The following is a 23,912-nucleotide window of genomic DNA, read 5'->3' as shown; positions in this document are numbered from 1 at the left end:
CTAAGCAGATTGTTAGAGTAAGCCCCCTCCCTCTTCAGCACTCCTGCAGCAGTAATGGTCTGGCTAGCCTCAAGGCACCTTTTTGGTTTAATGCATCGCTGAAGTTTTAAGTAATCTGTTGTTGGAAATTAATGATCATCATCATCGATCACTAGTGAGGGGATGAAAACTTGTTAGCTGTTTTGTGTGTTACAAGAATCCCGTAGAGCAAGATTGAAAGAATGTATTTATGGAGTGTAATTTAATGATGTATGACTGTCTTTATTATTTTTTTTTCCTTTTATCCTGAATTGGTTTATAAGATCGTGTTTTAGAAGATAGTGCATTCCATTGCCTTAACGGAGATCCAGTAAACTCTAGAGAGGATTGTGGTAACTCAAATATTACCATGCACAGTAATAACAAAGTTTATGCAAAGGGATGATATAGCAAACTCCTTTATTCCTGGAAGAATTAAATGGCATGTAAGATCTCTGTAGAGGTGACAAGATATTAGAACTTTTAGATCTTCATATATGATACTCTAAACAATTGTCTGGATAGTAATTTATTTGTGTTAAAACCAAGAAAGACTGTAATAAACTTCCCAGGACTACAGTTTGTCTTGTAGAGTAGTAATATATTAAGGAACAAAAGAGCAATTATGAGCTACCTATCCTTTGTAGAAGTTGAATCAGCGGAGTCCTTAGCATACTTCATTTCATCTTTTACATCCAACTAAGAGGAAATCTGCTGAACTCTGCAGTCTTACTAGAATTTAGAGTCCTCACTGATACGTTACTTCTTATGCTTTTTAATAATGAAAACTTCATGTGTACTAAGTGTACTGTACAATCTTTAGAAAATCCTTGGTAAGATCTGAATTTGGGCAGCTGCCTTTAGGTTTTTACTTATTTGAGTATGTATATGGGGTTTAAAAAAACCAAAAACAAACAAAAACAACAAACAAAAAAAACACCCCAAACCAAACAAAACCAACCCAAAACAAAAAGCAACCACCCAACAGTTAACAAAACCCCCAACCCCGCATTCATGGTTCCTTTAACTGGTTTTGTAGAAAGTTAGAGGTCTGCCATCAGAATAGTAACTCAGGAATAGAATCTTTTAGCTGCCTTTTGATAAAGGACGTCTTTTGCTTTGGGACCTGGTAGCAACAGGAGAGCGTAGACTGAGATTGAGGACTGATGTGTTTGAATTCCCCCTTCTTGACCAAAGATGTTAAATATTAAGATCTGTATTTCTTTACCATGCAAATTGTGATATTCCAATCACACATTTGCAGAAGAAGCAATTCTCAGTATTAAAATTGTTGTTTTTCTTCTCAGCCATCTATTAAAGTACTTGGGTTTTTGTTATGGATTCATTTTTTTAAAGGCTATACCTTCACAGTACCAGAATTAAATTGCTTAACTTTCAATTATTTTATCAGTGGCTGATGAAGGCTTTAGGAAATAGACAAGCTGTTTATTTGAAAGTTGGGTTTTAAGTGCATTTTCTTTAGATGTCCAGTTCTTTTTCATATTTTGCCTTACATGATTCCCTGTGGTGACAGTAACTTTCTTCGAAAGGATCAAATAGTCATTCCTGGAAATAAAAGAAATATTAACCTTAAAATGGTCAAAATATCATATTTTATATCAAGTAAATATTTACTGTATGCAGGAAAAAAATGTACTTTCATGCATCTTGCTCTTTTCCAGGTTTGATTTCAAATATTCCTCATAACCTGAACAAACAACTTTTTAAGGATTTGGAGAAATACGGTTTTGTCATCCAGAGGATTTACTTTTACACTGCAACTGAATAGTTACATTTAAGATTTACATACAAGTCTTTCAAATCTCTAAACCATAGTAAGCCTATGACAATTGATTCTTCTGATACTCTTTTTCAAATACTAGGATTATCAAACTGGGGTATCCCGGTGCTTGAATGGGGTACATATGTATGCATATAAAAACACTGACTTTGTCATGTAAACAAAGTGCTTCATAAAATTGAATTTTAAAAGATAACTGAACTTTTTAAGACTAAATACAAATGAGAGAACTGTGCTAATGTGTATATAAGTTTGGGAAACTAATTGGGACTGCTGTATTGTACAAGCTGGATTTATAAGCAAATAAACTAAGGCAAGCCACTTTGTCATGAGATAAAACACAAAACATAAAGGACAGTAACCAGAAAAATGGAAACTGTAATAAGCATTCTTTATAATGAGCAATGTATGTCTAATGTTAAAAGGCTTCTGCTTTATTAAGTACACTCCTGCATTGATAAGAGCAGTCAGATCTTAAATAATACTTCTGAGCAAAATTGAAGAGAATATCTTTCGGAAACGTAGGTTACTGAGAATGGTTACGTTTTCATGGAATAAACGGAGCGCAGTTTTGGGAAGTCTTCCTTGTTTGTGGTTTAATGTTCTGATAATTCTGTTACAGCATCAGACCAAGCATGATGTATGGTTTGATTTCTGTCGTGAATAAATCACAGGTTTAAGGTTAGGTGATGAAAAGAAAAAAGAGGCTTTTTCTTTTGAGTGAAGGTGAGGGAATGGACTCTTAACTGCATTGTACGTAGCTCTCATCTTCCTGCAGTTTCTCCATCCCATTTTCTTCCCTGTCCCCTACTTACATAAAGAGCAAATGCAGTTAATTCTATCAGGCTTTATTCTCATTTTAGTATTTCCGATCTTCGTATTTTTTTTTTCTGGTCCATGTTCTTTGGGGTGCTGATAACTGACAAAGGTGCAATCAAGATTACACTTCTGTGCCTTTTCCCAAAAGCCACACCAGGATTTGGGGAAGGGGAAGGGGTTGGGACTTGCCATCCTTGGGATACCTTGGATTATCCTAGGTGGGCTGAGTGTCAGAGATGGTGCTCTTTTTGCTGAGGATCAGGTTCCTGAGAACGCAGATCCATTGTCATGTGAGGAACTAAAGTAGATACCTTTCAGTGCTTGTGTTACCACAGTTATTTCGGACACAGTAGGATCAAGACCAAAAACACCCGGGTATGAAATTAAGTGTGTTTTCTTGTTGTCGTTAGTTTGCTTTATTGGTCACATCGCTGTTCAGCATTGCTCAGAAGTTCTCCTCAGCTGCAAAGAGGCAACTGCAGAGCACATTGGTGTAGGAGCATCAGAGCGTGTTGTCTTTTAGATGTTGCTTTGGTATGTTCATGCTCATCTCTCTTATGTCTGGAAATATGAAGTAGGGCCATTGAAACCTGCCCCTTGTTTTTTGCTCTTTGAGATTTTATTTCATTTAAAAAAGCCTTGTTATTTGCCTATTGTATTTCGGGTGAAATATCTTGGAAAAAAAATCATATAGACAGTAGTGATGAAGAAGGAGGAAATTCCGAGTTCTTCAGTTACCTCTATCCATAAATTGTCTTCGTGGCTTAATACTCTGGTCATGTTTTTTTTGCAGCAGCGGATAATGGAGGGACTGCATCTGGTGGCACATCAGGAATTCCTCCCAGCAATCCTGCTGGGAATTCCAAGTCAGCGGCAAGAAATCTGGGCTCCTCGGCTGGAGAGAAGGAGGAAGGAAAGAAGGTCAGACGGCAGTGGGAATCATGGAGCACAGAGGACAAAAATACTTTCTTCGAGGGACTGTATGAGGTAACGTAGAGGAAAATAACAAGCTTAGATGGCTTCGTTTAGTGTCTGCATATTCCTAAAAAGGTTGATTCAGTTGAGATTTGCAGGAGCAACATTTGTAAGTACACATATGCATTTGTTTGTCTATGCATGTGTCTATACAGTTGGCTATAACCCAGCTGTGAATCAAAGCCACAGTTCAAAAGTGTCAAGGGTTTTTTTTTTGCTTTGAAATACACAGGAAATATTTGTGAGTTTTATTCATGAATGTTTATAATAATTTAAATAATTTTTCAATTATGGTTGTTTCAAATGAGAATAAATAAATGATGCCCCCATCTCAGCTTTCAGAAGCAACACTTATGCTGTAATACTAGCAAACAAGAACGTATGTTTTGTTCCAGTAAGAACTGTAGGCACTGCGTTTAGTCTTTGACCATGAAAAAGTTTGTACCAGGGCTGAGAGACAAAGAGAAGTGAGATCATTTTATTTTTCTCATATGATGTATTCCTGGTTGTCCTGTTCTTATGATTATTTTAAGAGCACTTCTGTTATGAAAATATGTACTTAAGGTGGAAACAAAAGAAGTGGTGGGGGATTTTCTTTACATGTGTGCATCTTTTTCAAAACATTTTTTTAGTGGGAGGCTTGATTCACGTGTATGTATTTTGTGGACAAAACTAACACTTAAACACTGTTTTTCCTTTTTTTTTTTAACTCCTCTGACTTGCAGTAGGTTGCTGGGAATCATGTAAGTTTTAAGTCCCTTCGTCACTCAAAAAACGGGGTTTTTTTGAATGCTGATGAAAAAGTTCAAAAACACTCTAAGATGGATTTGGGATTCAGTTTGTTTGGTTCCCCACTTCCATTCATTTTGTGTCATTAACTTTCAAAAGAGGTTTTCACACTTCATATTTAAATCTGCTCCAACCTTTTTTGAATACTAAGAAATTTTGTGCAGGAGCTCAGTGATAATGTGTATAAAATAAAATTTTCCTCTTTTGAACTCCAAAGATTTTGTAGGAATTAGCTAGTTTTAAAGGACACTTAGGTGTCTCATTTTTATTTTTACCCTGAGAATAAACGTCTAAATGACCTACACTGTAAAAACATGTTTTCTGCAAGAAGTTAATTTGGTTTTGGTTTTTTGTTTTTTTTAATATAATCTTTCCCTTTATTATTTGAAACAACCGGAACATGAAATTTACTGTAAATAAAAGTGAAACAGTTAAATATAACAGGCTTTTAATTCACCATAGTCAGAAATTGAAGGGGGGGGTGGGAGGGGGGCACAACGCAGAGGAAAGTAAAGCAAGCTAAGTGAGAAAGTTGGTATTTTCAATTCTGCTACTTAGCACATTTATGAGTAAAGCTGGTTTGGTTTTTTTTTTTGGTTTTTTTTTTTAAAGTTCGCTAGCAACTTACAGTTTTTATTTTGAAGTAGTTCAAGAAATTGGGAAGTAATTTATTTGACATCTATAATACATTTTATATAAAATAAAGGAAACCAGTGTTATTCTTCTGCTGTTGAGTTCTGATACCCAAGAATTTTATTGACTATTGAAATCTAATGTCCCAAGGAACCCCAAATTCCCTCATGTTGTTTGAGTTGTCTTGTGACAAGATAGAAGTTTGGTTTTGAGTATTTGGATTTGTTTTATTTATTCTTCAGCATGGGAAGGACTTTGAAGCTATCCAGAACAACATTGCCCTGAAATACAAGAAGAAAGGCAAACCAGCAAGCATGGTGAAGAATAAGGAACAGGTCCGCCATTTCTACTACCGCACCTGGCACAAGATCTCAAAGTACATTGACTTTGATAATGGTTAGTATGCAACAAAGTGGGCTTAGTGTGGAGCTCAGTCTTGTGAGGACTGTACTCCTGCCTTTTAGTGCCATCATGGAGTGTAGGAATAGTGGAGATGAGAAAACAAATACTGAATAGGATGTCTGTGAACACATCTTATTTTTATTAGCGTGGCCACACTGATGTTCATGTTTTCATGTTTCTTGAAAAATACTTCTCAAAAACTGCTATTTGCATCACTGCTTTTGTATCAATTCACCACACCATAATAAATGCTGATCCTACTGTTAATACTGGGGAAAAGCCAGGTTCAAGGAAATGTTTTTCTGTTCTCAGGAACACACTGTTGAGGACAGCTACCTAAATAGTAGTCAGGCATGACTTCATCAAGCAAATTGACTCCAGTGCTACTTTGTGCTTTTCGGGGGGAATGTAGAAATAAATAAGTAGTTCGATGCAGGTGTAAATGGTGAAGCATTTACTCACACTTTAAGTAAACCTGAAATTGGATCATTGGTTCAGTAACTTAATATTCCCAGGATTCCCTGCTTCCCTTTCTTTTCCCTCCTTCTCCAGCTTGTTGAATGAGAAGGAAATCGGGAAGTTACTTGAACTGCTAGTGATGTTTTGTAACAGTAATAGTAATACATGATCATTGATAATTGATTTTTATCAATTATATACTATTCAAGTAACGGGCAGTGACAATTCAAGTCAGTTGACGGGTAGCCTGATCTGAATAGCGGGTTAAGGAAATCTATTGCAGAGTGAACAGATTTTACTAAGACCCAGTTCTTTTGACTTTTTGAAAGTATGAAGAATTTCGGTTCTCCCATTAGCTTGTTGATCAAGTAAAGGTCTCTAGGGCTTTCCTGTCCTTTTGATGCTATATTCTAAGTTGCATAAATCGTGGCATGTTTCATGGTGGTTGAATTTTTTTGGTCTTTAAACAGTTCTCTCTAACATCATCAAAAGCTTGGATAGTAGATTCATTCATATGATTTGTGGCCAGAGCCTCTGAAGTTAAAAATAACTCCTTATTGAGAAATGGATATGACTAGAAAAAAAACGAGGGACTGCAGTATAGTCTAGGAAATTGTTTTGACTGTTCCTGAGATTAGGTTATCTACTTACACATCTAAAACACCTGTCCTAAAGGTGTATTTTTTAATTCCTTTTCCAAAACACAATGGCCTTTTAAGATGAAACAAGCCATTAGTATTTTATTTAAAACAAAATGTTACAGCAAACACAGTATGGAAGAACTTTAAAAAAAAAAAAAGGTGTCATAGAGAAACTTCATCAGTTTTCTGGATAACATGAAGTTCTGTATCTGTACATATGAGGTCTAAAATCTCATTGGCTGTAAGAATTTCAGAATTAGTGCAGTAGTTTGATTAGCTCTAGTATTGGTAGAAATATGTGTGCCTGGATCTTGAGATTAAAATGAGTTTGCAAGTCCAAAGAGAACTGAATTCTTGATGAATAGTCAAGAATAAATATTTTAATCTGATTTGTAAACCACAAGACAGTCTTTCTGTGCTGTCATAGACTACTAGATCTATTAGCAATAATAATGTCCACATCATGTGTGTTGATGAGAAAGGAGAAAAATTTTGGTCAAGTTGAATAACATGTGTGTGATTCTTCATGTAAAAATTTAGATTCTAGAATTTGCATTAAATCTCTAGGGTGCGTTCATGTGCACGGAAGACATTCTCTGTCATCTGGAAAATTCAGACATACTTCTTAATTTTCATATAAGAAACAGTTCTATATGCATTTTCTCGAGAGCACCTGGACGTTTCCTTTAGAAATTGTAAATAGTTCAGTCATACTAGAGTTAGCTTTATTGTGAATTAGCTTTTTTTTTGCATATTGAACTGTTGCATAATTGTTTAAATTCTGTGGAAGTTGCTTTGTTTTTTCTGTAACTTAAAAAATACTGTATTTCCCAGATATTTAAGTCATGAAAAGGAAATTGGTGAACCGGTCTCATTATAGTGTTTCTTGAAACAGAACTTAGTCTTACCTTTGATGAGGTGTTTGTCTCATCGTTGAAAATACTCATTTCAACAGTGAGATGGATTTGTGTCTGTGATGTTGCTGTGTATCTGCTGTCTGCATCTCACTTAAACCTTTTCTGCTTTTCAGTGTTTTCTCAAGGGCTGAAAAAATCCTCCCTGGAGCTTTATGGCTTAATCTGCTATGGGGAACTAAGGAAAAAGATTGGGGGATGTGAGTATGAATGACTTAAAATTATTTTTATATGGTAGAATCTGAAGCATCTACACTTGAAGTTGACAATGTCTGGTACAGTTTCAGTTTTGAGTTATTCAGAATTTGTGTTCATTGTATTCTATTGCAGTAATCTGTGGTGTCATTTTTTCATTAGATGTCTTTTTATTTTTAAAGACCTTCTTAGTCTGTTGCATTAGTCCCCTTTTTCTTTGACAGATATCTTTAGCTTTTGCAATCTGTGGAATGCAGTGCATGTAATACGCACACATGACAGGTAAATGTATATGCAGTTTAGATTATCTATTTTATTATTGTTGAAAACTAAACAATTTAATGTGTAAATGGTATCATTTGCACCCACAATTATTTCTGCCTGTGCAAGCAGAATCTGGGATGGTGCCTTTCTCTAAGTCATTCTCTAAATCTTTACTTACTGAACTCTGAAGATGAAAAAGCATTACAAATCATAATCTGAAATAACGACTTTACTGGCTAACCGAGATGCGTTCTGAATTTGTCAATCCTGGAGGCCGGTTTTGTCTGTAAGGGTGAGTGTCGACAGATGAGTATATACCATACCAGTGCTCCCCCGTTTTCTGGATGCTGATTGGTTGCATTAGCAAGATATCTCGGCTGAGGCCTGGTACCACGTTTGTAGAATGTTAAAATAGTTTGGGTTGGAAGGGACCTTTAAAGGCCATCTAGTCCAACCCCCCTTCAACTGGATCAGGTTGCTCAAGAGCCCCGTCCAACCTGGCCTTGAACACCTCCAGGGATGGGGCATCTACCAGCATCTACAACCTCTCTGGGCAACCTGGGCCAGTGCCTCACCACCCTCGTGTAAAAAAATTTTGCCTTGTATTTAGTCTGAATCTCCCCTCTTTCGGTGTAAAACCATTCCCCCTTGTCCTATGACTCCCCTCCCTGACGAAGAGACCCCTCGCCCTGCTGGCCACACTGCTGGGGATGCAGCCCGGGATGCGGTTCCCACGGTCTTTATGGCTTCCAGACTAGAGGCTGTAATGTGGCTAGCTTGGAGAATGGGCAGAGGTACATGTGCTGTATGTGCTAGTCCATACATGTATACTTTATCTGTATATTTTTTTTCATTCGTCCCCAAGCTTTTTGTAGAGTGAGTGTTAATATCATCGTGCATCTTCTACATGTTTTGTTTAATTTCTGAGACATGGAAAATCATCAAAATACTTTCACTTCTTTGTGAAGTCGTACTAGTTACAAAGTGAAAAAGTCAAGAAAGCTTTAATGACTAGGTGTGTATAATTACTAATAGAATTGTGGTATTTTGGCAGATTTTTTTTTTGTGCTATATTGTTTCCTTACCTGGGATTTTTATTGTGAAGTGTGATGAACGAGATTGTTGTGAACGTTCATACTGACTTTATTCTGTCTGTTCAAAGATCTGCAGTGTTAATTCATCTTGTAGAAGCAATTTTGAACTGTTCTCTGACAAAGAAGGTGCAGAGACAAGAAAGATTGTGTTGTCAGTAGAAATCAGTATTAATGTTTCTTCCCTATATTCATGTCTTAAGAGCATCAACAGACCCTCCTTTCTATGACTGGGAATAAGGTTTCGCACAGTCGCCATGGCAATGCATGCATACTCTGGGCTTCTGTCTTTTTATAACTTTGGTATGTGGTTATGTAGTTTACCCACTGTCACTTGGAAAATTCAAGTCTCCAAGACCAAATGGGATTAAGCTGGAAGCCTCTGCTCCCACTTTGAGAGGTCTGCCCTGCAGCTGGGGAAAGTAGTTTCTTTTTCTTTCTTTTTTTTTTCTTCCCCCCGCCCCCTTTGTGGTATTTGCCCAGTTTCATCTTCCCAGAAATTGCGATAACTTATGTAGAGCTCCTGAGACACAAAAGCATTGTCAGGAATAGTTTCAGTGTTGCCAGAGGGAGGTTGATTGTTCAGTAAGTAGATCTGGGCCTAACTATCTTAGGGAATATAAATCAAGTTACCCTAACGTCCATTTAAAAATGTTCTGTATAATGCATAGAAGAAAAGTGTGAGCTACATGTGCATTCTATTATTTTTATTTACTTTTTTGTTGCATTCAGTGCTGAGAGTGCGTGATGCTCTTTTGTTGTGCTTGTGCTGCCTTAGCAACACAGATTGAGCAGGAAGATGAGGAAGCTTTTCTTTTTAATACCGCAGTTCAGATTAATGCCCAGCAACCCAAGATGACTGTAGCACCTAAACTAGGGTCATTTAATCCATGAGTAAAATGTAATTTCTTGACGAGGATCGTGTGAAGCTTGCACGTTATGAAAATAAAACTTCTCGGAAAGGGTATGTTATAGCTCATTTATGCACATCAATTCTGCGTGAGAATAAAATGTAATAGCGTTGTAAACCAAACAGGACACAAAGGCAGGTCCTGGCTGTATCACTGTAAATCCTAATTCACTGTGTTATCCCATTTCATGTAAAGGTATGGATGACAAGAATGCAGCTAAACTCAATGAGCTCATTCAAGCCGGGTAAGTAAGAACTTATTCCTGAAACTCTTAAACCTGGGTTGTTCAGCAGCTTGATTGTTGAATTGATAATCCAGAGCCTTGGGGCCATTCCTTACTTTTTTAGAGCTGCAGTTTGACATTTTCCACTCTTTGTTTGTGCTGTATGTTGTTTTTCACCCCCCCCTTCCTGTTTTCCATGAAGCCATTAATTGTTATTAGTAAAAAACAATGAGTGAAGTTGAAGAAGGTAATGAAATGAGAATTCTTTACAGAAGTCATGGCATTGTAACTATGTTGATTCACTATAGGGAATATGGTTCATCATCTCCAAACAGTTCTGCCAACAGTGCTGACAAGTCCTGACTTTCAGACCTGAAGCGACACTTCCAGTACACCGTAGGCCTCAGCCCTCCAGTCGCTTCCGCATTTACTTGACTTTAGGAACGAGCATTCTCTTTCACTTTGAGAAAGAATCACGGGATTTGGGGGTTCCGTCTTGGCGATGTATGTTTAGAGTACAGAAGGAGTTAGAAGTTGCTGCACTGTTAGAAATGACGGAATACGTGATGTATTTGTACGTGAAATTTTCTGAGCTAGTCCTGCTTTTAGAATTTGTGTATTCTAAAGTAAAATATCTTTCAAAGGGTATTATTTTAAGGAGTGTGACTATTAAGCAGGCACCGCTCAGCAGGCATTGGTTTGTCCTAATCAAGTCTTGAAAAGCAATTTGAAAATAGCGTTATTTTCTGTCTGTTACAGATCCCTTTTTACTTTTGGCATTTGTGCTTCCAGGGTGCTTCATTGTAGCAGACAAATTATTGATGAAGTGAACTTCCCTGTGAACAGGAGGAAGAGTTTGCCCGCTCAGCAGCTGCTGGCTTTTTAACTTTACCTTACATAAAATGGATACTTGTTGTTGCGCTTTTCTATTGTTCACAAACTGAGTTTCCAAATGATTTCCTTACAGTTTATTAATCTTTTATCTCCTGGGAGATGCACTTTGTACAGTGTGGTGTTGGGTTGCAGGTCTTGAATGTGATTATTTATGAAATCACTTGTTTCATTCTTTTGTTAACTGCAAAGTTTAAAATTAGAAGAGAAATTGCCACTTGGTTTGGGTTTTGTATTGTCAAGAAAATCTTTGCAGTAAGTTTTTTCATATAACGAAATAATTCTTAAAGCAAAATTAAAATCTTAAATTGGAGTTATCGGTTAAAATGGTCCTGGGATGAGTCTCTCTTCCCTAGTGTCCTTAATATCGCTAGAGTTGAGGATATAGGCAGTCGTTTTGGTCTCTGTGTTGTATCAGAGATCTGTTCTAATGTTGTGTTATCCAAATAGACTAAACTGCAGTAAACGAGACGGATGACTTTTAGCAAGCTGCAGCTTCAGTCTAGCACTTTGCATGAGTAAGGCCTTAGTTCTTCTAATTAATTGTTAATGAGGGCTAATGATTTCTGTGAAATCTGGGTGTTTATGCTATAAAAGCCGGTCTTGTATCAAACCATTTTGAAAACAGGAGTCTCTGCATTTGAAAATATTAATATTAATCTTCTAACCAAAAACCAGAGTGTACGTAATATTAACGTTCTCAGGCAGTTCAGAAATTGCCTAGGCTCTTGCATGGCCTTTCTTTCTACCAGATGTGGGCCACATCTTTGCTTCCCTTTTTGTCCTGCATCTCTTACCCTGTCTGGTGGGTAAACCTTATCAGTCGAAGAGGAGCGAACTGTGCAGGGGAAACAACATTCACATTTTCGTCTTCTTTACCACCTGGATGTCTACACGATCTGAATTAATCCCCTGCACATGCAGGGCAGCCTCACATCTCACACAAGCAAGCACGTTGCATATCTCCCATTAGATTACCTTCCATCTTGCTCAGTGGTGTTATAATTCTGCGATCTCCCTCTCTATTTGCAAGCAGTTCCTTTTTTTCAGTTTCTAACATGTTTGTTTCAAGCGTGATAGTCCTGCTTTTCCTCTGAGTGCAATGTGCTTTGTGAGGCTTGTCGCTATGTTGAAAGTCTTGAGTGAAAGCAAATCCGAAATGATTAAAAATGGGGAATGTGAACATGCATTATTCTGATGATCATCTCCTGAACTAGGTAAACGTTAGCCTCATTTAATTGGGAAGAAAGGTCAAGAGAGGCTAAGATTGTGAGGAGCTACCTGGCAATTTATGTGCAGGGCGACTCGACCCTGGAGTTATACATTCTAATTCTGTGCTTATTTTGCTTATGTTACACATCACCTCTGGCTTTCTGTAATAATTACATGGCGTATGGAAGAACAAATGACCCTGTGAGGTGCTCATGAGAAAACCATATTTAAAATCTGCCTAGTTTATAACCCAGGTTACAGATACTAAATAGTGCCTGAAAACTTAATCAGCTGGCAATTTCAAGTAATGGCAAAATCTTGGTGTGGAATGTCTCTATTTGGTCATTGAAGTTATGGCCGTTTACGGCTATATATCTCTGTACTTGTCTCCAGAATTTCAGTAGCATGTGAAATCAGGCAGTCCATAGCCTTTGGTACAGTTGTAATGGAATGAATTGGGGATCTTTTAGAGAATAGATCAAAGTTTAGGTATTTAGAGATGCAAGGGGAAGATAATTGTTCTAGCAGCTTTTGTAACTGGTCGGAGTAGTTTACCATACTCATGTCAACACTGGCCTACTTGAGCTGCTTAAGGAAGTCTTCAGAATCACTAAGCAGGATAACTATGAAACAAAGCTCCCTTAGAAATTACAGGGAATCTGAATCACTTTCTGTCCAGTCCTTTGTTGCTAGTTTTTTATTACAGCAACGATATGTCGCTGGTTTGTGTGATTAGGATATATAACAAGAAACAAATATTTATGGCAGTATATCAAAACTGCTCAGAAACTAATTTAAATAAACAAAAGGGGTTTTGTTTTGTTTCACTTTTAGGAGTGAAACATTTTTATTTAACTTAGGTTTTGTAACCATCTTTACATTTAATAAAAAACCGCATTTGATGAAATTAAATATTTTTCTGGATATCTTTGTAAAAATGTAGGATTTGTGGATGAGTTAAAACAAAAAACAGCCAACAACACATAATTAAAGAAATACTGTAAATACGCAACAGTTAAAGCACAGTACTACTCAGTGTCTGTTAGCATATGTGTTTTTGTCCCCCAGCCTGCGAGGCTCTTAATGTTACAAGTAAGAAAGTTAAAGACAGAAACTTTTAACAGGTATTGATTGATGTGTCTGGTCCAGTTCCTGGGTGTGCGTTGTGTGGAGTGGGAGGGATCCCTCATTGCCTTCCATTTCCTTGTAAAAGCTGTTTGGCATGCTGAGGGGGATTTGGTAACTCCCTAAAAATCTTGATAATAAAGTCAGCAATTTGTCCTGAAAAAAATCTTATACAAAACTGATCTTTTTAAGTAGGCGGAATATGCTCTTGGTTCAAGTTATACTAGTAGCTCTTAATGTATATTCAGTAGAATAACATTTTTAAGATTTACCATTTTCTGCATTTGGAAACATCCAAGATCTAGGGAAGAGAAGGAAGGAAGTATTTTTTAAGATAAGATTAGTTCTGTTCCAGGCTGTCTCCTTTTTACTGTGCTTTTCTTTTAAATTAGTAGAACTATTATTTTTACAACCTCCCAGCCATGGATTTCAATTAGAAAACTACAGTCTCTAAATGTATCTAATTTTATATTAGTTTAAAGAATAACTTGCTATAAGACTCTCCCTATATTGCTTGAAACCCATCATACTTTATGGAAAAGGGAATTAGGGGAATTACTCCCGACTCTCCAAGCAGAACACCTGAATCTAGAGAGCTGGGGTACTACTTCTAGAATGTATTTTAGGGAACAATGACAATAAAAGTACTGATTGCTGTAGTCATGGAAGAGTGCTGTAGTGCCAGGGCGAAAACTTCCATGTGAAGCTTTTACTGTTGTTTTATCAATTTTTTGTGTTCTGTGTTCTTTCATTTACTGAACAGTGTACTTTTTTTGCAAACTTCTAATCTGTGCCGTTCTCAATCAGTACTTGGGGGAATACAGTAGTTCTTGCTGCTCTATCACCAGGTTTGCATTTGTTTTCTTTCCTCTGGTAGGTTTTTCTCCTAAATTTTTATATATATATATATATTTTTTTTTTAGTACCTTTTTCTGTAATATACATGGATTTCTGGCTTTTATCCTAGGTTTTGGTGGGTTGTTTGTTTTGTTTGGTGTTTTTTTTCCCCTCTTGGCCTTGGCACAGATGCAAATGCAGCCAGGAGCTTGTGATGCTGCTGTGGTGTTCCTTTGTGAGCCGCTCTGCGGTGGTAACCAATAGTGGGTATCTGCAACGCAGGGTGCTGTTGGGCAGGTGGTGGACAAATTCATCAGGAACAACTGCCAGGAAGCCTGACTCAGGATGCTTTATGGCCAATTAGTTAGGCTCTTTAAGAGAAACAGGAAATATGAAAATGAAAAACAGTGCTTTTCTTCCTTCTTTTTCTTGATCAAATCAGCTCAGCTGTTCTAGGTGGATCGAATGGCCTTTTGAGCATTCAGGCACCTTCAAGTCATGTGAGGGAACAATTTCCACAAAGCTGGTCTGTTTTATATTGTCATATCAGTTAATCTAAGAAGAAATAAGGTTTTTCCCCACAGAGCCTTTCTCACTTACACCCTTACACTGTCAATGTTACAATAATAATAGTAATGCTATTTCTGACTCCTCGCTTGCGTGCAGCTACTTCAAGGGCATATCTGACAAAAAGGTGTTGCGTAAACTAACATCAAGATGCAGGAGGAGAGTCTCATCTTGCACAAGTAGTCAAAAGAATTTGCTGCCCTAAAGTAGTGTGAATTTGCCATTTAGCAACCTGTTTCAAGGTGCATTGAATTATTGCATTTCTTTTCGCTGGCTTTAGTGGATCTTGTAATGAGGCTATTATGAAACTGTGTTTTCCACTACAACAGAAGGGGACATCTAGGCATGTTTTCACTAAGCAAGGAAATCATTACAGCAGTTCTGATTGCTGTAATGCTGTAATTAACTCCTTGCAAGAACAAGGAAGACAGTAATTTTGGCATGTTCATGCAGCAGCATTGTTTTCTGTACAACCATTCCGTCACATTCCCAGACTTTGCGTTTTCTAGCAGTTGGATGTATTAGCGCGTCCTGTCGTCTCAACATGGGTTTTGTAAAATTCTCACTGTGATGAACAGCATTAGTGATAATAGAGTAAATGTAGCTTTCATTGAAAAGATATGTTACATGGTTTTACGCTAAAGTAACATGAATAGAGAATTCTAGGAGCTGTAGTAAAAGCTGAAGGATTTTAGTCCTTAGCTGTTTTTTCAGTTACTGTTCTTGGAGGAAATAATAATAAGCACTGGACAAAGAAATGTAATACGTATCTAGAGTTCTTATTTACCGCAAATTCTCTTGGTTCTGCCAAATCCTTCAGGTTTTGTACCGGGCACTTTTATACTAGGCTGCCACTTCTGACTGCTGGCTGAGACCAAATTTTGGGCTCGTGATGAAAAGTGCTGATTCTCCACCTAAGGATTCAGACCCAAGAGAGAAGTTGTCCAAACACTGACCAGCTGAATTTGAGAGCAGCAGAATGGTAGTTGAGTTTCCTATCTTCATATATTGCAGTCTCCATTAACTTGGTATAAGTGAGTTTGGGTTGATTCATACTGATTTTGTACTCACTTGTACTGAAAATTGGTTTATTTACTCATTAAAAAAAAAAAAAGAGGGTGTTATCTGCATACAATTAAACTTTATTTTCAGGAGGTATATTTTCTAAAAAATACTGACTTTCTGATAAAATCATATCTTTGCTTTAATATAATGACAAAGAGGCTATTGAGCCTCGTGAGTTAAGGCTAAGGTGTCCATTGCAATGACCAGGAGGAAGTTTTACCTTTTACTTTTCATTGTTACCTTATGTCATTGACATATCCACCAGTGTTACCATGTCTTCCTCTAAGAGTCTTTCCACTGGCAGAGACTGACCGTTGTACTCGGTGGGACCCACTATCTTCAAACAATTCAATTTTCCAACGATTTAAGTTAGGGTTAAGTTGGAGGAGGAAAGGTACCAACAGTGCTTCTGTTAGAGCAGCCATGGTGTTGTCTGCTGTTGCAGTTGTGGAAATGGGAATCACTGTTTGAAACCAGGCAAGTAGCTCTTGGGTCTTTTCTATTTTTTCTTAAGTAGCACTATTACTAGTTTCTCTTCAGCACTTGAGAGTCTTCTCCTTTTTTCATTAGTTAAGCCATCGCTACTTCTGTGTGAGAGCTCATGTTGTTAGAAAGAGTGAGGGCAAACATACTCCCTCTAGCTTCTGGTAGTTCGGTGCAGAATGAGGAAATTTGCCCTTCCAGTTCTGGGATCTTGTGAAATTAGAAATTCACAGCTTAGTAACTGAAACTTTTGAGCCGCTCACCTCATCAGCTCCGTCTTCTCAGGTGCGGCTTCACTTCTGCTGCCCTCTTGCAAATTTCCCTCTTAGCAGTGCAGACAAGTGCTCTTTCTGCCTGATGTTGTCTTCCTTTCAGCATGGGAAAAAATAAGATCCTTTAGGAATATTCTCTGTAATTTCTTTCATTTTACTTGCAAGGACTTGTGTTCAATCCTGCTGCTACTATGCTAGCTGATCCTTATCGCTGGAAGTAATAAGTAGTAGATACTGCCATCAGTAACTGTTGGTCTCAATGCCTGCCTCTTAAGTCTCTAAAAAGAAAACAGGGCTGATGGAGTGAAGAAATCAAATAGTTCCACTGTGTGAAAGCAAAAATAGGCCTCATGCTTTTAAGGATCTTTATAGCTGTTAAAGTGGTATTGAAGCAAAAAGCCAGTGAAATCGCATTGTAAAAGATACTTTGTTCGGATTCCTGCACAAGCTGTTAGACCTCATTTCTGCAACAGATTTGGTGTTGATTTTCCTGAATGGAAGACTTAAAAACTTTAGACTTTTTCTTCCCATAATTAAGAATTAGAGTATAGAGAGGAGACTGAAGCAAAACCACTTGTCATTTATGAAAAAGCTGTCTCTGAGGGTACTTTTCAACTGAAGTAAGGTAATTCTAGCTCACTTTACAAAGTACCAATCCCTCCCTAAGTGGACAGCCCAGTGATTCATTAAAGTCTGAAAGAGGAGAGTCACAAAAGTAGTATTTCTATAATGAAAAGTAAGGTGATAGAAAAGATTGAATGCTCTTGAGAATCTGCACTGCGGACCCCTACATTTCTTTGTTCATTCCTGTAGCCATGATTATATTTGATTCTGTGTCCCTAATATGTATGTTTTTACAAACTTTGGTTAATGGTGCCTGTAAATACTTCTCTTTCAATGTATTCAGGGCTACGACTGTTCGTTACAAAGGCAGAAACCTTCGCATCAAAGCTCCCATGTGCAGGGCTTTGAAGAAACTCTGTGATCCAGATGGTAAGTAAGAGATGCTGGAACGTGAAAGGTTTTTAACAGATGGTCGGAAGAATATGAGAGAGAGTAGGCCTGTTTTGGTGTGTACATCACTGGCAGGGGAATTTGTGCTACTGCACATTTGTGTTGGGCACAGATATGTCCCTATTGTCTTACTTATCCTGTTTGCTTGTATAATCCCAATAACTTTCAGACCCACCCAGCTCTCTAAGGCTTGGAGTATGTCACTAGCTAAATTGAAAAGGAAATAGCTACATCAGACAAGATTGCTACTGCTTTACCAGTGGTGCTTTCACTATATGCGAAGTTTAGTCCCTTATGCCAGTGAATAAGCAGTAGTATGTTGTTTAGCACTGAACATTTTAGACTTTTTTTTGCCTTCTATAGTTCAGCTATGTGTAGGTTTTTTTAATTATTATTGTTATTTTCCTTCCTCTTCCTTCTCCCCCAATAAGTAGAATCGGTGCATTTTAAAGGTCTGAAATACTGTACTGGTTCAAAGTTTCTAGCCACCTGATTTTGACACTGCTTGCTCAACTGGAAGCTCCAGTACCACTGCAGTGTCCAAGGAAAAAAATAAACCTACTGGAACAGGAGGTAATCTAAGGAAGCAGGCTCCACTGGCAAAGCTGAGCTGCCTAAGTTGTCTGTAGGTGATGCTGGTGTCTGCGATGCTTTTTTTCGTGTAACTGAGCATATAGAGTTCTGACTGAGTTGTCCTTGCTTTGACCTGTGCCCTTTGTGCTTCAACTCCCTTCAGGTGTTAGTGATGAAGAGGACCAGAAGCCAGTGCGTCTTCCTCTCAAGGTCCCTGTGGAGTTGCAGCCACGAAATAATCATGCGTGGGCTCGAGTACAGAGTCTTGCCCAGAATCCACGGCTTAGGTAACGAAGAACTGATTGTGGTGCTCAGAATAGAATAGGGAGATATATTAACAGCATTTTAACATCTCCCTCTCTTTTTGGGGTTCCCTTTGCCAACTGGGCAGTTCATCTTTGATAATGCAGTTTGCCTAAATGTACTTATTCTGAAGGCTTTGTCCAACCAGCGTACATGGTTGTTGTAAACATGATATAGTGGACTTGAAAATTAGATTACCGTTGTTCGTTATATCTTTTAATTTGAGTAATGACATGAGCTACTACAGTCGGACATAACTATACTTTGTGCCGCTTACACCCAGTTGTCAGAGCAGAGTATGAGTAAAATGGAGATACGCAGTGCTAGTTCTACTAAAACTCATACTGAACGTGTACCATGAGGCAGAGGCACAGGGAAGGGAGGTGAAACAATGGTCAGGGCTGCCTGCAGCAAGACTCAGACCATGTCAGCTGCAACACAATGATACTAGCAGAAATGAAGGTATTTGTAGCTTAAATTTCCCTGCAAAATGTAGTTGGTGCTGCTGTTTCAGTGTCATCAGTGGCTGTTCATCCTAGTACTTAATGTCTAGTCCAAAACTTGAGGCAGAAAACTCAAGGCCTCTGTGATCTTGATTGTTCTTTCAAATAAAGTACTTCAATAATGGCCAAAAATCATGCATAGAGGAGAATGAAGATTTTTAGTATTAGGTTTATTTTGTAAGATGCTTTGAGAGCAAAAAGTAAATGTTTGTGGGTTTTTTTGGTGCCCCCTTTTCGCTCTCTTTCTATACTTCCATGTGGTAGCTTTGCGCCTTCCCTGCACTTCTGCGCTTTAGCTAAATCTTGCCATCTTCTTCTTCCATCTGGAGAAACTAGTATCCTGAATTCTGGCAATCAGGTTTATCTGATAAGCTTATAGATCTTTCTCAATTGTGAGTTATCTAGAATTTCAAACTGCAGGTTAACAAATGTTTTTGTTTTTTCTTGGTTGTTTTCTTAGAGCTTGGGGGTGGTGGGTGTGTTCTCTGCACTTGTATTATGAAATGCCAATTTCTTCCTTTAATTCCCATTCTAGCGTCAAGGCTGTGATTTGAACTTGTGTTGACATTTTTTCTCTGTTCCCTTACTTTTTCTCTTGCATACAGGATGATTGTGGAGTTACATCGGAAGGTCTCCAGCCTCATTGAGTTCCTGAAGCAGAAGTGGGCTCTCCATGAAGTGCGTATCGTATCCTTTTTCTGCGTAGTCTGTTCTGTATGCCGTGTTCTGGGAGCAGTTCCCTTCCTATTCTAAGTTCATTTTTGCTTCGGAAATGTGATTCTGCCTCATAAATTTACCAGCCCATGCTGAGTAGAGGTAGAGGTCAGTATCTCAGCATCACTAATGGAGCCTTTCATGGGAAATCCCATAATATGCCACTTTTACTTCAACTCTCCTCTACTATGATGCCCTGAAAAGCTAGTTGGTAACAAAAGAAGCTCCCTGGCTTTATTTCATTTCTTTAAATGGTGAACTTAGTCTGCTTCATTATAGATGGGTGACCACCATAGAGGCCTGGATAATAACTGACGATTTTGTTTCTAGTTTCAGCAAAGAGATTAAGGGCAGATCTTTCCACCTGCTTTATGCAGTTTCACCATATGAAGGCTTATGCTTCTTGTCTAGGTAGCTGCTGCTGCCTGTTCTGTATCTATACGCTGAACCATACAACATTAGAGATACCCCAACCTCTGATCCATGGAGCAGAAGGATTTGTGAGTTACCAGCCATTCTGTTCTCCTGTTGACTGGTGTGTTCTATCCTGTTCTTAATCCTTTACTTCAGGCTTTTCTTTTTAATTTGTGAGCCTGGAAGAAGTAGCAGCATCGCACTTGAAACTGTCAAAACGTGTAAGATGGAGGTTACTGCACAGAAAGGGGAGTCTGTTTTGCTGTGCTGGGTTTTTCTGCTGGGTTTTGTCGGGGTTTGTGAGTTGGTTGGGTTTTTTTTTTACAATTACAACGGTGTGTGAAGCACACAGAGAGTGAGTTTGTGCTTTTAACAGGTCTTCTGTGTAGTCCTTAGCGCACAAAAGGACTTAATTTCCAATCATAGAGTGTTCATATATATGCTGAATAGACAACATGTCCTTGATCAGCTATTTTTTTTTTTTTTTTTTAATGTGCAAAATAGACTACCAGATGCTTGTTTGGAAGGGGCAGATGATGGTTGTATTCTTTGACACATCTCTTTTAGCGTAAAACACTAGAAGAACGGCAGCTTCAAGACTCCAGAGACCCAGAAACAAGAGGCAGCTTCTCAGAGGAGAAAGTGATGCTCCATCTCTTTCCAGGAGAGAATTGTACACTCACTCCGCTGCCTGGGGTAGCCAGAGTGGTCCACTCCAAGGCTTTCTGCACAGTGCATTGGCAGGAAACTGGCAAATGCAAACAGAACACAAAAGATGCTCACTTACTACCACCTGCACAAATCCTAGGCATTCAGAGTGGTCAGGGGACAGCTAGGGGACAGCTAAAATACACGCGGGGAACGGAAGGTAAGGGTGTTGGAAGGGCAGAGAGCACTACAGAGTCAAGCAGAACCTCTCAGGCCACAGCTGAAGTTTCTGCAAGCACTGAAGATGGTGCCCCAGAGACCAGCCTGGTGGAAGGAACAGCCTCAAATCTTGGCATCACTAATTCTCTCCAAAAACCACCTTCTGGACCTCAGGATCCAGGAGGGAATCATGAAAAGCTGAGCTCAGTGGCCTTCTGTGTGGAGGGCAGGGAGGCCCTGGCTAGCGACCAAGCAACTGTGCTACCATCGTGCAGCACAGCTTGTGCTTGCAGCAAGATCCCTGATGTGGAGGAGCTGTCTCTGCTCGATCCATTCCCACGGTACATGAAGTCCTGTCAGGACCTGATTGTCCCAGAGAAATGTTCTTGCACAGACAAACTGCATGGGAAAGACTCTACTCCAGCAGCTGGTGATACTTCTCCTGTGGCTTTTCCAAGCGGGAGGAGCACAGAGACATCTGACTCCTATTCACAGCTACCGAGAGGTGGTGTGGCTTCACCTGGTAGTGGCCCACCCAGACACGAAACTCAGGGTAGCCATAGCCAGGGCCAGCAGCTTGATGCTTGTACCAAGGATATAACAGATGCAGTAATGGAGGATTCTCAGGAGAAGCTGGGCTCCTCATTCCCACCTCCACCTCAGGGACAATCTAGCACAAAGTCTCTCAAGGACGACCCAAGCCGGCTCTCTCAACAGGTTAGAGAAGAAGGATGGAGTCTACGAACTTCTGAGAGCCTTACGCTGGCTGAAGTCTACCTCATGATGGGCAAACCGAACAAGTTGCAGCTGGAGTATGACTGGTTGGCTGTCTTGGAGCCAGAAACCCAGGATGCTAGGGAGCCAACGTCTGAGTCAAGTGCTGTTCCTGCATGTACCACCTTTCACAAGCAGAGACTCCTAAACTGCCTTTTAAAACTCATCTCTACTGAAGTCAATCCCAAACCAGTAAGTAGCTCTTGTTCATGCTCCAGATGCTAAACTCTTATTTGATCTGGGGGATAATTGCCCAGTCCTCTTTTCATAGTAAATCAATGACCATCTTTGTCAAGATGTTGGGGATTCTTGAGTTAAACAAACAAACAAACAAACATAAAACAACACAGCCCTGCTTGTTAACAGAGTGGACTTTTCCTCAATATGCTGCATTTGCTTCTTACACTGCCTTTTAGTTTCTAGTTTGCTGTGAGTCTTGGTGTTACTACAGTGAACATTTAATGTCCCTACTGAAAACAGCAGTAGGTTAGGTAGGTGTCTGCTATCCTCTCTCACATTCATAGAACTATAGAAGACATAGAACCATGGAAGGGACCTTGGCAGGTGATCTGGTCCATCCTTTTGTAGGAAGTGGAGCTTAGATGACTTTATTCCACAAGAAAACTACAGCACTTTATTTCCGATGTTTATGTAGTACAAGTTATACTAAGTGTAAGTGTAAAAAGGATGTATTTCTTTGGGATAGCGTAGCCAACATAACTGTGGCTGCCTCAGTGATTTTTGTAAAAATTCCCAGACTCTAGGATAGTTATTTAACAGACCCAGAAAAATACCTTCGTCCTTTGGCAGACAACTGGGAATTAACTTACTTTCTTCCTTGTGTGCTGTAACCAATGTTTAAGATCTGCCCCTGTTGCACCTTGGCAGCCATTTCCACATAGTGCAACCAATTGAAAGTTAGCAAAACATATTTTTAAAGACCAAAAAGACACTGAATTTAACAGATCTGACTGAATTCCTGTGATGGAGCTACGATGATTTAAAGATAGCATTTGCATCGTATTCCAGCATGGGATGCAAATGTATCACTGCTCCCAAACACGAGTAGTTCTTTGATCTTTCTTTGTGGGTGCAGACTTAACCCCCCCTTCGAAGCTCCTTTTGATGCTCATTTTATAGACATAGAATGTAGGATTTTATAAATTTAAAACCATCTATGCTTAGATACAGCTCCAGATATAGACTTTGTTTGAACTGTAAAGACTTTTGGTCTGATGTCTCTCAGATCTGTGACAGCGTCTCCTCTTTTGGCATCTACTTTTAGTTTTGGTGACACATGATGGCCAGGGATGACATGATTAAACAATCACTAACTAGAAAGAGGAACATCTCCTTAGACTTTGGGGGGAGAGGGATAAAAGAGAGGGGGGGAAACCCAGCAGTTATTATTTGCAAGCGTGTCCCTGTCACTTCAGTACTCTTAGGGTCTTAATCAAAGTAGTGTAGTGCTCCTGAAAAATAATGGAGATCTTTCAGGTACGTACCATATCGTACATTCCAACAAAAAGAAGTAACATAACCTTTTCTTCTATTTGTCAAATAACACTTTATACTTGCTGTGTCTCAGAAAAAGAGATATTCTTCTTGTGGCAATGAATGTCATGGGACTGATACATATTCAAGAGGCGAGGATGATATTTACTGCCTAACTGAAAGTCCTGTAGAATTCTTGAAAGTTTTGTCTCTTAAATCCTCTGCACTTCATCAAATAATGACAGGAACTATAATATTTTTGCCAGGAGGTGCTATAACAGAGGAAGGATTGATTGTCTATATCTCTGCTGCTTTCTCAAGATAATATGTAACAAAGCCAAAATGGCCAACTGCGCTGTGATTTGTCCCTTGAAATGAAGATTACCAGCATAAACCAAACTGTAGCAAACTGCATTGCAGTCAAGTGCGGGTGGTAATTTTATGCCTGTGGTTGCACACAGCTCCTTAGAAAGGGAGCATTTTCTAGAAAAGTGTTTATACAACTTCACTGTATGGGTGTGGGAAATCAGTAAAGCACCTTGCCATGTGCCTCTTGTTATTGCTGTATTACAGTATGAAATAGGAGAAGGGATGGGAAAAAATTCAAAAATACTGGTTTCTACTTGTTTAGAATTAAGAGCAAAATATTGTTGTCCACATGTACTTTCG

The 23,912-nt window shown here is 38.8% G+C and overlaps 1 protein-coding gene across 1 annotated transcript in view; it reads left to right on the top strand.

Annotated features, from left to right (window-relative positions):
- The window catches only part of CRAMP1 (cramped chromatin regulator homolog 1), a 46,827-nt gene that overhangs the window by 7,294 nt on the left and 15,621 nt on the right, over window positions 1-23,912 (top strand). The window contains exons 3-10 of the mRNA XM_082490826.1: window positions 3,432-3,625; window positions 5,278-5,431; window positions 7,568-7,651; window positions 10,108-10,156; window positions 17,495-17,580; window positions 18,338-18,461; window positions 19,586-19,667; window positions 20,676-21,941. Of these exons, the coding sequence (XP_082346952.1) occupies window positions 3,432-3,625; window positions 5,278-5,431; window positions 7,568-7,651; window positions 10,108-10,156; window positions 17,495-17,580; window positions 18,338-18,461; window positions 19,586-19,667; window positions 20,676-21,941 (2,039 nt within the window). The remainder of the gene's footprint in view (window positions 1-3,431; window positions 3,626-5,277; window positions 5,432-7,567; window positions 7,652-10,107; window positions 10,157-17,494; window positions 17,581-18,337; window positions 18,462-19,585; window positions 19,668-20,675; window positions 21,942-23,912) is intronic.

This window comes from Vanellus vanellus (genome assembly GCF_965231255.1).
Source record: "Vanellus vanellus genome assembly, chromosome: 14".
Taxonomy (NCBI): domain Eukaryota; kingdom Metazoa; phylum Chordata; class Aves; order Charadriiformes; family Charadriidae; genus Vanellus; species Vanellus vanellus.
Note: the sequence above shows the minus strand (reverse complement) of the source record. Positions and strands in the feature narration are given on the sequence as shown.